Source organism: Schistocerca gregaria, chromosome 1 (genome assembly GCF_023897955.1).
Source record: "Schistocerca gregaria isolate iqSchGreg1 chromosome 1, iqSchGreg1.2, whole genome shotgun sequence".
Lineage (NCBI taxonomy): Eukaryota > Metazoa > Arthropoda > Insecta > Orthoptera > Acrididae > Schistocerca > Schistocerca gregaria.
In genome coordinates this window covers 314053562-314065794 of record NC_064920.1, presented here as the reverse complement: position 1 = coordinate 314065794, position 12233 = coordinate 314053562, and the positions used below count along the sequence as shown (strand labels likewise).

Here is a 12233-nt window from a genome sequence, read left to right as displayed (position 1 = left end):
CTGAAGACGACACGTCTCCATTCGTCACTCCATTCACGCCTGTCGCGACGCCACTGGAGGCGGGCTGCACGATGTTGGGGCGTGAGCGGAAGACGGCCTAACGGTGTGCGGGACCGTAGCCCAGCTTCATGGAGACGGTTGCGAATGGTCCTCGCCGATACCCCAGGAGCAACAGTGTCCCTAATTTGCTGGGAAGTGGCGGAGCGGTCCCCTACGGCACTGCGTAGGATCCTACGATCTTGGCGTGCATCCGTGCGTCGCTGCGGTCCGGTCCCAGGTCGACGGGCACGTGCACCTTCCGCCGACCACTGGCGACAACATCGATGTACTGTGGAGACCTCACGCCCCACGTGTTGAGCAATTCGGCGGTACGTCCACCCGGCCTCCCGCGTGCCCACTATACGCCATCGCTCAAAGTCCGTCAACCGCACATACGGTTCACGTCCACGCTGTCGCGGTATGCTATCAGTGTTAAAGACTGCGATGGAGCTCCGTATGCCACGGCAAACTGGCTGACACTGACGGCGGCGGTGCACAAATGCTGCGCGGCTAGCGCCATTCGACGGCCAACACCGCGGTTCCTGGTGTGTCCGCTTTGCCGTGCGTGTAATCATTGCTTGTACAGCCCTCTCGCAGTGTCCGGAGCAAGTATGGTGGGTCTGACACACCGGTGTCAATGTGTTCTTTTTTCCATTTCCAGGAGTATATATATATATATATATATATATATATATATATATATATATATATATATGACAGAGAGACCGTACAGCAACTGGTGCACGTGCGGTGACAAATATCGCGTCGCCACGAAACCACTCATACGAGCTGCATTCTTTTTTTTCCTAACTCGTGATCGTAGCATTGTCGTAGATTTATTATGCTGCTTGTCGCCTTTTTTCGACAGTTATACTGAAAGAAAAGATAATTTTTATTTGTATTTGTAACAGTAGTTTTTCTGAGTGTATGACAAGACTTGATGTGCTGTCTTCTTTAGAGTAATACTATTTTGGCGGAGCCCTTGCGGAGGCCCAGGGCTCCACGGAGTACACTTTGAGTATCGTTGCTGTAGACGATCTCGGTCGCGGATGACCACTGCCTGTGGCCACGGCAGTCAGTCCGAGCCTGCTGCGAAGCAGATCCTATCGTCTGCAATCGATGTCGGCGGCCCTCCTTCCTCATCAGCGTCACACAAGTCTGGGTGACCTCGTGAAAATTGTTCGCACCATTTCATTACATCTTAAAGCATCACTAAATTTGGTCCATATAGCACCAGTATCTCATGGTGAATCCGAGTGTAATTTAAACGTTCGTCCGGAGGAATCGTACAGAGTCACGTACTTTGGATTAAGTTTCCAGTTACTATTCAATTTCACTCATACACTGTATTTAAATTGCTATCTATACTGCTGAAGAACTAATTCCTAAGTTTGTAGGAAACCAGGAACACATACTTTTCTCTGTGGCACTACACGTGGAACTTAATTTCGGAAGTTCTTTTGTACTTACGCAATTCCAAAAGGCTAATTACAGTTGTACACGGCGGGGAAAATAAAAGTGGTCCAGACGAGTGGATGCGATTGGATGTGAATGTATACACATACAAACACTCCTTGACGCGCCCACCACGTTTATGCGCGTCACGTGATTCACACCGTTTCAGAGCGTAGCGCGGGCTGTGTCAACGAGAGTGGAGCAGCGCAAGGGGGACGGTGGTACTAAACTGCGGACAGCGAGTATTTGTTGTGGAAAATTACGTGACAACAGAGTCGTAGAAACGGTGTGGTTACTTGACTGCTGAGAAGTTTAATGGTGTCAAAGTGCCAGCAAAGACTGGCATGCAATGCTTAGTTTGAAAATGGTGCCAGATAGGATCGGTTTTGAACAAGTCTAAAAACTTCCGAAACGTGCCTGCATTCCAGAAAATGTGGCTGCAGTTCACGAAAAAATGCTTGAGAGTCCTACCAAATGAACTCGTTGCCTGTAGCAAGAGACCGGACATATGTAGATCATGCAAACGAATACTTCACCTGGACCTGCACAAGCATCCCTACCGAGTGTTTGTTGTTCTTATATTAAAACTAGCGGATGGTCTTCAACACTTGCAGTTTGTGACTATTCATTGAGTTAACAGTGATTGGCTTGGACATCGATCTGTTCTTTATGTGTGATGAAGACTTATTTCACCTGAGTGGTTATGTCACCTCACTGAATCACAGTTTCTCGGCAGCGGAAAATCAGCATGACTTCCGCGAAACATGATTGCTTGATCAGAAGGTTGGAATTTGGTGTGCAGTGTCTGCACGCTGCATTATTGGTTCCATCTTCTTTCATCAGACTAACTTCGGCGTTTTATATTGCTAACATTTTGAAATCATTTGTGGAAACATTAACAGAGGAGGAAAAGTCCTACAGTTAGTCCAACAGATTGGAGCAACTGCACATACAACCGGCCGAACCTTGGAGCACATTTACACAATCTTCACGCCTGGCAGAGTTGTTAGCAAAGTTCAGTCTGACCACACAGGTCACCTGATCTCTCAAGTACGCGATTACTTTGTATGGGGAAAAAGCAAGTCAAAGTTGTATCGCAACAACCCTCATAGTCTTCCAGAACTGCAGCAGAACTTTTCGGATGAGATTGCAGCAACTCGAGCATTACAGTTTCGATCTGACTTCAGCAACTTGCTGACTCGGGCTCAGAAGTGCCAAGAAATAAATGGTGGTCACGTTCAACAGCTGCTATAGTCGTATTAGTGCTGTATTTCGTTTCCTTTACTGTATTTCTTTGGACCGTCGAACTCTTTTCTCCGGGTTACTTTTATTTGACCATTCTGTAATTGCCGGTACGGTTTGAGGACCGCTAACATGTGATAAAGAGACGAGTTTTCCGACGTTTAATTTTTTTCTGCCCAGCATTCTGTTTGCTAGGAGGCTCTCCTCTGTTAAATATGTTTGAAAAAGATTTAAATAACACAGGTACAATTATTTTGCTGCATTTACATACACAAATGGTACTGTCGTTACCTACCTCACGCATCTTTATCCCCAGATCTTTAAAATCATTTCTTTAGTAAGCGTAAAATTTGAAACTGAAGCGATTGTGCCGTCAAACGCCTTTTCCAGACTAATATAAAATCTAGGTGCAAACAATTTTTTGTCCTGACGTACCTTTGATTCCAATGGCTCTTAAATGTGTTAACATATTTGAAAAGAAATGTTTAATCATGCTCTTTTTATAAATATAAACATATATATGCAGTTTTTGTGAGTAATATTCATTTATATGTGTGTTTAGGAAAATTTTATGTACAACTATGTGATATTTTATAGAATGTAAAACACGTGTGTCATATAAGATCCGTCACTAAGCAAGTTGGCTTAATCTAGTCGGGAAAGAATAAGTACATTTTCCTTTGGTGAAATGCGGATACCGCGAGAGAGCTTTAAATGTGACAGATATACTACGAACTCTTTAACGCGACAGTCGACCACAAGCATAAAGAAACGAAATGACAGTACGGCACATGGACATGAGAGGGGCAGGGAGGAAGTTTCACCTCCCTCTCGGACGGCGGGCAGTCTGCACCTGCGCTTTGTGCTTATTAGCATCTTTACTCATTTCAAAATAAGGAAAGATTAGCAACTTACAACACAAAGAATTTGGTAATGGCTACTGTGCAATCGCTTGTTAAAGTTGACAGTGTTGTAACCGAGACAGAACAGGCCAGATGTTTGTCGGTATCTTGCGTCACCATAATTCAAAACACAGCCACCTAAAGCAGCTACGTTAGAATGTGTCCAAACTATATGCATTGATTAGTCAGAACTAGTCACACTGCAGCATCGGAAAGCCGAAATGCGTATTTACTGCCCTTTTTGGGTGTAATATTCAGTGATTTATGATAACCATCGTATTTTTATTTATCCCAAGATGACGCACAAGAGACGCTCATTTCAGATTTCCGCTCGCGTTTAATAGTCATTCTCAGATTCTGCTTTAATTTAAAGCATAATTTTTAGTGCTAAATTTTTGTACGAACTCGGTCATTTCTGGTAGAAATAATGTTACGGTCAACCCTGTTTTATTAGAAATAACAACGGACCACAGGAAATTCGTAAAATGAAAATTAAAATCTAGTGACAATGTGCTGATTCGAATATTGTGAGCCGACCGCGGTGGCCGTGCGGTTCTATCCGCTGTAGTCCTGAACCGCGGGACTGCTACAGTCAAAGGTTCGAATCCTGCCTCGGGCGTGGATGTGTGTGATGTCCTTAGGTTAGTTAGGTGAAGGTAGTTCTAAGTTCTAGGGGACTGATGACCTAAGCTGTTTAGTTCCATAGTGCTCAGAGCTATTTTTTGCATATTGTGGTTGACGTAGAAGAATGTATCTTTCATGACGTACCGAAATCTATGTTTAAATAATTTCTTATGAGTACAGTATTGCTGACCTACTTACAGAAACGCAAATCGCCTTGGACGAAGCAGACGCTTCCTCGATAGTGACAAATGTCAGCAAAGAATTCTCCCATAATTACACTCCTGGAAATGGAAAAAAGAACACATCGACACCGGTGTGTCAGACCCACCATACTTGCTCCGGACACTGCGAGAGGGCTGTACAAGCAATGATCACACGCACGGCACAGCGGACACACCAGGAACCGCGGTGTTAGCCGTCGAATGGCGCTAGCTGCGCAGCATTTGTGCACCGCCGCCGTCAGTGTCAGCCAGTTTGCCGTGGCATACGGAGCTCCATCGCAGTCTTTAACACTGGTAGCATGCCGCGTCAGCGTGGACGTGAACAGTATGTGCAGTTGACGGACTTTGAGCGAGGGCGTATAGTGGGCATGCGGGAGGCCGGGTGGACGTACCGCCGAATTGCTCAACACGTGGGGCGTGAGGTGTACATAGTACATCGATGTTGTCGCCAGAGGTCGGCGGAAGGTGCACGTGCCCGTCGACCTGGGACCGGACCGCAGCGACGCACGGATGCACGCCAAGACCGTAGGATCCTACGCAGTGCCGTAGGGGACCGCACCGCCACTTCCCAGCAAATTAGGGACACTGTTGCTCCTGGGGTATCGGCTAGGACCATTCGCAACCGTTTCCATGAAGCTGGGCTACGGTCCCGCACACCGTTAGGCCGTCTTCCGCTCACGCCTCAACATCGTGCAGCCCGCCTCCAGTGGTGTCGCGACAGGCGTGAATGGAGGGACGAATGGAGATGTGTCGTCTTCAGCGATGAGAGTCGCTTCTGCCTTGGTGCCAATGATGTTCGTATGCGTGTTTGGCGCCGTGCAGGTGAGCGCCACAATCAGGACTGCATACGACCGAGGCACACAGGGCCAACACCCGGCATCATGGTGTGGGGAGCGATCTCCTGCACTGGCCGTACACCTCTGGTGATCGTCGAGGGGACACTGAATAGTGCACGGTACATCCAAACCGTCATCGAACCCATCGTTCTACCATTCCTAGACCGGCAAGGGAACTTGCTGTTCCAACAGGACAATGCACGTCCGCATGTATCCCGTGCCACCCAACGTGCTCTAGAAGGTGTAAGTCAACTACCCTGGCCAGCAAGATCTCCCGATCTGTCCCCCATTGAGCATGTTTGGGACTGGATGAGGCGTCGTCTCACGTGGTCTGCACGTCCAGCACGAACGCTGGTCCAACTGAGGCGCCAGGTGGAAATGGCATGGCAAGCCGTTCCACAGCACTACATCCAGCATCTCTACGATAGTCTCCATGGGAGAATAGCAGCCTGCATTGCTGCGAAAGGTGGATATACACTGTACTAGTGCCGACATTGTGCATGCTCTGTTGCCTGTGTCTATGTGCCTGTGGTTGTGTCAGTGTGATCATGTGATGTATCTGACCCCAGGAATGTGTCAATAAAGTTTCCCCTTCCTGGGACAATGAATTCACGGTGTTCTTATTTCAATTTCCTGGAGTGTACATCACAATGAGACATAATCTGTGCTATGTCTTCCTTGCACGCTGTGTGGTTCTGTAGTGGATACAGTAGCGAGGGACAGACGCTGTTCGTAAACAGAGAATTAAGATAATAATTTGTTCTACATCTAATATCAAACAGCTCAGATGACAAACAACATTTTTGTAGCGTCAGTCGCTAAGAGTAGATTTGAATGTAGAAACATTACACAAAATATTTACACATTTGTCACACTTCAGTACAGTACCTATTCAGAACATGTCGAGACCTGGGCACTATGAAAGTCTGTAAATGTCATTCAAATGGCAAACACGGAATATGGCATCAGTGCATGATTGTTTGAAGTAAAATACACTCACCTCTGGAGCCCCTAAGAGGTCATGCTTGCATCGCATTGGCAGTGGCGTAATCGTTCGTGATAGCGCCGTCGCAAGTGGCGGCGCGCGTATTTGAAAGAGGGGCCGACTGGACAGCCGGCGAAACTGCAATCTGAAGGTAACGTAGAGCTTCAAGTGGGCACGGCGGTAAGGCGGCGTATTTGCGGTGGATCGGCAGGAGGTGTCGCACGTGGTGTGGGGGTGGCTGCTGGCGCGGACCCTCCTGTCGCTGCTCACCCTCTTCCTCGTGCCCGTCAGCGTCGGGTTCCGGGCCGCTGCCAAGGACAGCAGCGCACCCATCCTGCTCGCCGCCGGCGTCGTCGAAATAGGTAATCCATAGTTAGCTAGTTACTCCGTTAGTTTCATGTACGAGGGTCGGTCAAAAAGTAATGCCTCCCATTTTTTTTCTACTTAAAAAAATTAAGTTACGTGAAAAATTTGAATTTGGCGCCATTCCTCAAACCTTCTTCTGCAATCCACTGCAGTAGTAACTTTCTGTGTCAATAGGTGGCAGCACAGCAGAAGTTTGTAAGATGGCCGACATCGATGTTCGTTTGAGTCAGCGTTGTGTGATTGAATTCTTGAATGCAGAAGGTGAAACGCCCATACGCATTCATGAAAGACTGAAGAAGGTGTATGGTGTTGTGACAGTGGATGTCAGCACTGTTAGACGATGGGTTCGTCGTTATAAGGAAGCTGAAGGGCAAACACCGTTGACTGACGAAAAGCGGAGCGGCAGGCCGGTGAGTGCAGTGACTCCACACAACATTCAGCAAGTTGATGACATCATTCGTGGTGACCGTCGGGTGACTGTAGATGAAGTGTGTCGCAATATTTCTCTTAGTAAAGGCAGTGTGATCACGATTATTAAACAATTCGGGTACTCAAAAGTTTGTGCACGGTGGGTTCCAAGAATGTTAACCGATCAGAATAAAGAGGCAAGGAAAACAATAGCCTCCCAACACTTGCAGCGCTTCCGTTTGGAGGGAGATGAGTTTCTGAAAAAAATTGTGACCGGGGACGAAACATGGGTGCATTTTTTTGAACCCGAATCAAAGAGGCAGTCAATGGAGTGGCGTCACACAAGCTCGCCGAGGAAGAAAAAAGTCAAAACTGTGCGATCGGCAGGGAAAGTTATGGCAACAGTTTTCTGGGATACAGAGGGTGTGATTCTGGTTGATTTTTTGGAGCAGGGATGCACAATAAATTCTGTTCAATACGTCACAACCCTCAAAAAACTTAAAGCACGTCTTCAGCGAGTTCGCCCAACAAAATCAATGGCAGATGTTCTTCTTTTGCATGACAATGCAAGACCACACACCAGTCGTCACACCTCTGACGAGATTGTCTAAAATTGGATGGGAAGTTTTGCCTCATCCCCCATACAGCCCTGACCTGGCACCATCAGACTTCCATCTGTTCGGGCCACTAAAAGAAGCTCATCGTGGGATTCATTTTGAAGAGGAGGAGGCCGTCAAAACATCCGTGCGTCAATGGCTTAGGAAGCAGAGCTGTGATTTTTACCGTGCTGGGATACATGCCCTTGTTCAAAGATGGACCAAAACTGTAGAGATGGGCGGAGATTACATTGAAAAATGACAAAATGATCCTCAATGTTGTGGTTTTCAACCTATGTAATTGCATTTAAATTTCCTGACAATTAAACGTAGAAACAAAAATAGGAGGCATTACTTTTTGACTGACCCTCGTACCATGGATCATTTTCCACGATAAATCGTAATGACGTGGAAAGAGCCATTGTACATTCAGTCCACAAATTAATTTGTAAATGTGACTACATGCTGGACATTTATAAATTGCTTTTTCATTTGAATTTTTTATTCAAAAAACATACAAATATTATGTCAGGAAGAATTTCACGAACTGCTGGTACAATTGTTATTTAAATACAATCGGTTTTGCTGTCTGAAGCCACACCATCAGTTTGCAACCTACATGGTAAAGAGCAAAGTACGGTGTCATCACATTTTGAGGAAATTAACATTAATACGGGAATGTCTTAAATACAAGGTAACACGCATACCTATCGCTCCTAATCAAAACTTCCTATTCAGTGAATATTGCCAATACTATGGCGAGCGAATGTAACGAAGACATGCTCCATTCATTCAGGACAATTGCTGACAGGTGAAACTTGTTGCAGAGCCATTAGAACGCCGCTCAACTGCTGTTTGTGTAGGAGAAATCGGTTGGAAAGTTTCCTCTGTCAGCACGTTGTAGGTGTCGCCACCGACGCTAACCTTGTGTGAATGCTCTGAAAACCTAATCATTTGCATATCTTCTTCCTGTCGGTTAAATTTCGCGTCATTTTCGTGGTGTAGCAATTTTAATGGGTAGTAGTGTACTTTAAAAAACTGAGCCTCAAATGGTAAAGCGCTTTTCTTGGTGGCCAAATTATTTTATTTATCATCTTATGACACGTTTCTGAAGAACCCGACTGTCAATCTCTGGCTTGGAACATGGGTTACACGTCAAGATATTAAAAGGAGAAGGTTGCAATAACGTAATAACAGCGAAGAATCCGCCTATTAAAATCAATACAGAGTATCTTGTCACTTACTACTCCATAACGTCAGCAGTGGCAACTTCCAGGCAGTTGGACATAGTACAAGAAAAACAATTTCACCAATGTCTTTGGTGAAGTGATGCATATGACACCAGGCATAACTTCTACAAGATAAATATTTTTTGAGAAACTACGTATATTATTTGGAATTTATATGTAAAAATTGTTAATAATTGGATAAATTTTTAAACTAACATGGTAGTAGCTGTTAATTATGTATACATTGATGCAACGATATGTTATGCACACAGGTTTGGACGTCTACTTTCTGCTGGTGGTGTACAGCTTCTATCGGCTAATAGCAGGCAAGGACCCAGAGCTTGCCTACTTCTGACGACCGACATCTTGCGGCTTATAATTGCAGACTAACTGAAATTTTTGATGCGCAAGGCAGCTCTGTAGTTCGTGTGTGAGTGTGCCTGTGCGTGTGTGTGTGCTTAACAGCTTGTCCACAGCTGGGCCTCAAGAATCAAAAGATTCTATGGTGTATGTGTATATCTTCTTGTATTGTCACAGAGAACTTCCCTAAAGAAAACAAAAAACGCTCAAGACAAATATTATGTTATATTTATCTGTTCCTTCTCTTTCCTTCATCTGATAACAATGTGATGGTTGCGAAACACGTAATTTAATTTTATAGTTTACCGCGTGTCGGTAGATATTTTCCTTGTGCGAACTTTACCTATGGCCACTTTCCACATGGCCTAACGTTAATATGCACGATCTGAATGTGGTGAATTATATTACAGAGTAATATTTTAAAGTAACATATTGAGATATTCTCGTTTCTCAAAGATTTTTTGCTTTTGCGTGATAGTAAATTTATCTGTTGAACAATAATCAGAGTCGCACTTGGGTCAGGGCGTGTGACGAGAATATCGTAGTAAGAGCGGCTGTTCTGTCGTTAACAGTTGGTGTTGAATTTAATTGAATAATTTTATACATTTGATAGTGTTTGAGGGCAAACGATTTATGAACTTTTCTATGACAGATGGGTCCGATATGTGTTCATTTGAGAAGTTCTAGCATCACTTAATGATTCATTCTGCTGAATTTAAAGTTATAGGTGACTAACGTAATTAAAAATTGGCGTACAATACGCAAAAATGTGACTGTGTCAGTGAGAGCAGCAGGCAAATATAGGGTAGTTTTATGTAATACACCTATTCATTATACCGTATTTTACCATTTTCTGTACCATGGTGTAATTCTGTAAATTGAAGGATTTTAGACACTAGTTTTAATCGTTAACGTATGATGGAAATACCATTTCGAAAGACGTATCAGTAATCAACCAATGAGACTATTACTAACTAATGTTTCTAGATTCGTTTTATTAAATTATCATTTAGGTATTGACAGGCAGTGAGGTGGATGCATTATCATCAGAAATGATTTGGATTCGCTTCAAACGAGGAGAGAGAAAGTAGTATAACGAGACACTTGGGGTCAGAGTAGTAATATCGGCGATAAAGCCGCTCGTTTAGAGCACAGAATAGTCTCTCGTAACAGTTGGTGTTGAATTTAGTTAAAAAATTTATACATTTGATAGTGTTTGAGGGCAAACGATTTATGAACTTTTCTATGACAGATGGGTCCGATATGTATTGATCTGAGAAGTTCTAGAGTCACTGAGTGATTCATTATGCTGAATAGGTGACTAACATAATGCTACCACGAAAAGTCTTTACGCCACTGTAGATATTGAGAATTTAAATTTAGGGACAAAATATAAGACATGAATATGATCGAGCTTGACACAGCGCGTTGTAAATGTTAGCGAGACTTATCGTCCACGTGCGTTGAAAGTGGAATAACGTGGCCATACAATTTCGTGTCTGTGAGCATGAATCAGTTGTTGCTGTTGCTCGAATGAAGGGTTCCACTTGGGATGTTGGACTGTTTATGCACTCATAATCCTGTTCGGTATGTTAGAAGATCGTTACCGCCGCATTTTCCTCTTCGCACACCACACGTCTTCAGTGCCTGGACCACACTTTCGCTCGACCACACCCTCTGCGAACCTCTAACGGCTGGCGAAATCTGCCACTGCCAGAGTCTCTCCACAGTAGTGACTGCTGTAGACTACCCTCGTTAGGTACCTTTGAAGGGATTATAAGCTCTGTAAGACTTACATGCTACACAGTTCACGTTATAATGAAGCACGTATTAACAATTCAACACTCTTATTGTTACTGACACTTAACCTTCTTCTTAAGTATTATATATTGATCACTTACTTTTAATGAGACACGGGTTATTTCTGTTCAAACCTACTTCTTTTGTGTTTTGGCCACTCACGTGAATTGTTATGACGAAGGGTGAACCGTAAACTTACTACTGGCTCACCAAAGGTTATTAACCACAATTAATACACAAAATGTAAAGTGGAAGTAGGTGCCAAGGAATAACTGGTGAAATTACACACAATTTTCAGTAACACTCTTCATGCAAATTTGGTGCAAGACTTTACGATATTTGAAAAAAACCTAACAATCATTTAACGAATAAGTCACAATATACGATAGGAAAGAACTTTTAAATTATTAAATTATTATAAAAAAATTTAACGCCGGTAAAGGCAAGTACAGACAAGCCATTTAACGTATACAACGCGACGCTGTATAATATTTCAAGCTCAGCTAAATTACAGGTGAATTTCACTCCATTAATAAATGAATACAATTTGAATTTATGACTTCACTTTTGGGCACACAAGTTTCCCAGTTGGTTACAGCAGCTGAAGCTACGGCCTCCCACAACAGCCTCACTCATGCCCATTAAATTGTGCAGAATCTAACTTGTCTACAACATATAAAGACAGTCCTGTTTACAAAAGTTCTCAAAATAGAAAAACCAAACCGCATGAGTCATGCACACGGGGGAGGGAGGGGGGCACACAGTTAATAACATAAACATTTCCAAAATAAATTTATAAATTTCTGCCAGTTAACTTACGGCAAACACACACCCTCGAAAGGTAGGACTTGCAAACTTTTACAACATTCTCCTTTCAAGACAACAATTTCTACCCGTAATGAAATGGCAAACATTTGCATGGCAAGAAAACACACTAATAACCAACTACCTGTATAAAACACAAACACGTTGAGTAAAAGCCTGAAAACGTATTGAATTGGAAGAAACAGTCAACAGTTTTTGATGACTAGAAACAATATAAAAAATCCACTACGGTGTACATTAACAACTTGCTAGATTATAGCCAATAATACATAACACAAATTTACGTAAGTTACAGCTTCCAGATGAGCAGGAATTCGTTATGCAATTGACTAGTTCTTGCCACGA

General features: G+C 43.7%; 1 protein-coding gene across 1 annotated transcript in view; it reads left to right on the top strand.

The window, feature by feature from the left end:
• The window catches only part of LOC126343319 (uncharacterized), a 48122-nt gene extending 38643 nt beyond the window's left edge, over positions 1–9479 (top strand). The window contains exons 6-7 of the mRNA XM_050001929.1: positions 6516–6666; positions 9176–9479. Of these exons, the coding sequence (XP_049857886.1) occupies positions 6516–6666; positions 9176–9258 (234 nt within the window). The 3' untranslated portion in view covers positions 9259–9479. The remainder of the gene's footprint in view (positions 1–6515; positions 6667–9175) is intronic.
• Positions 9480–12233: the final 2754 nt, after the last annotated feature.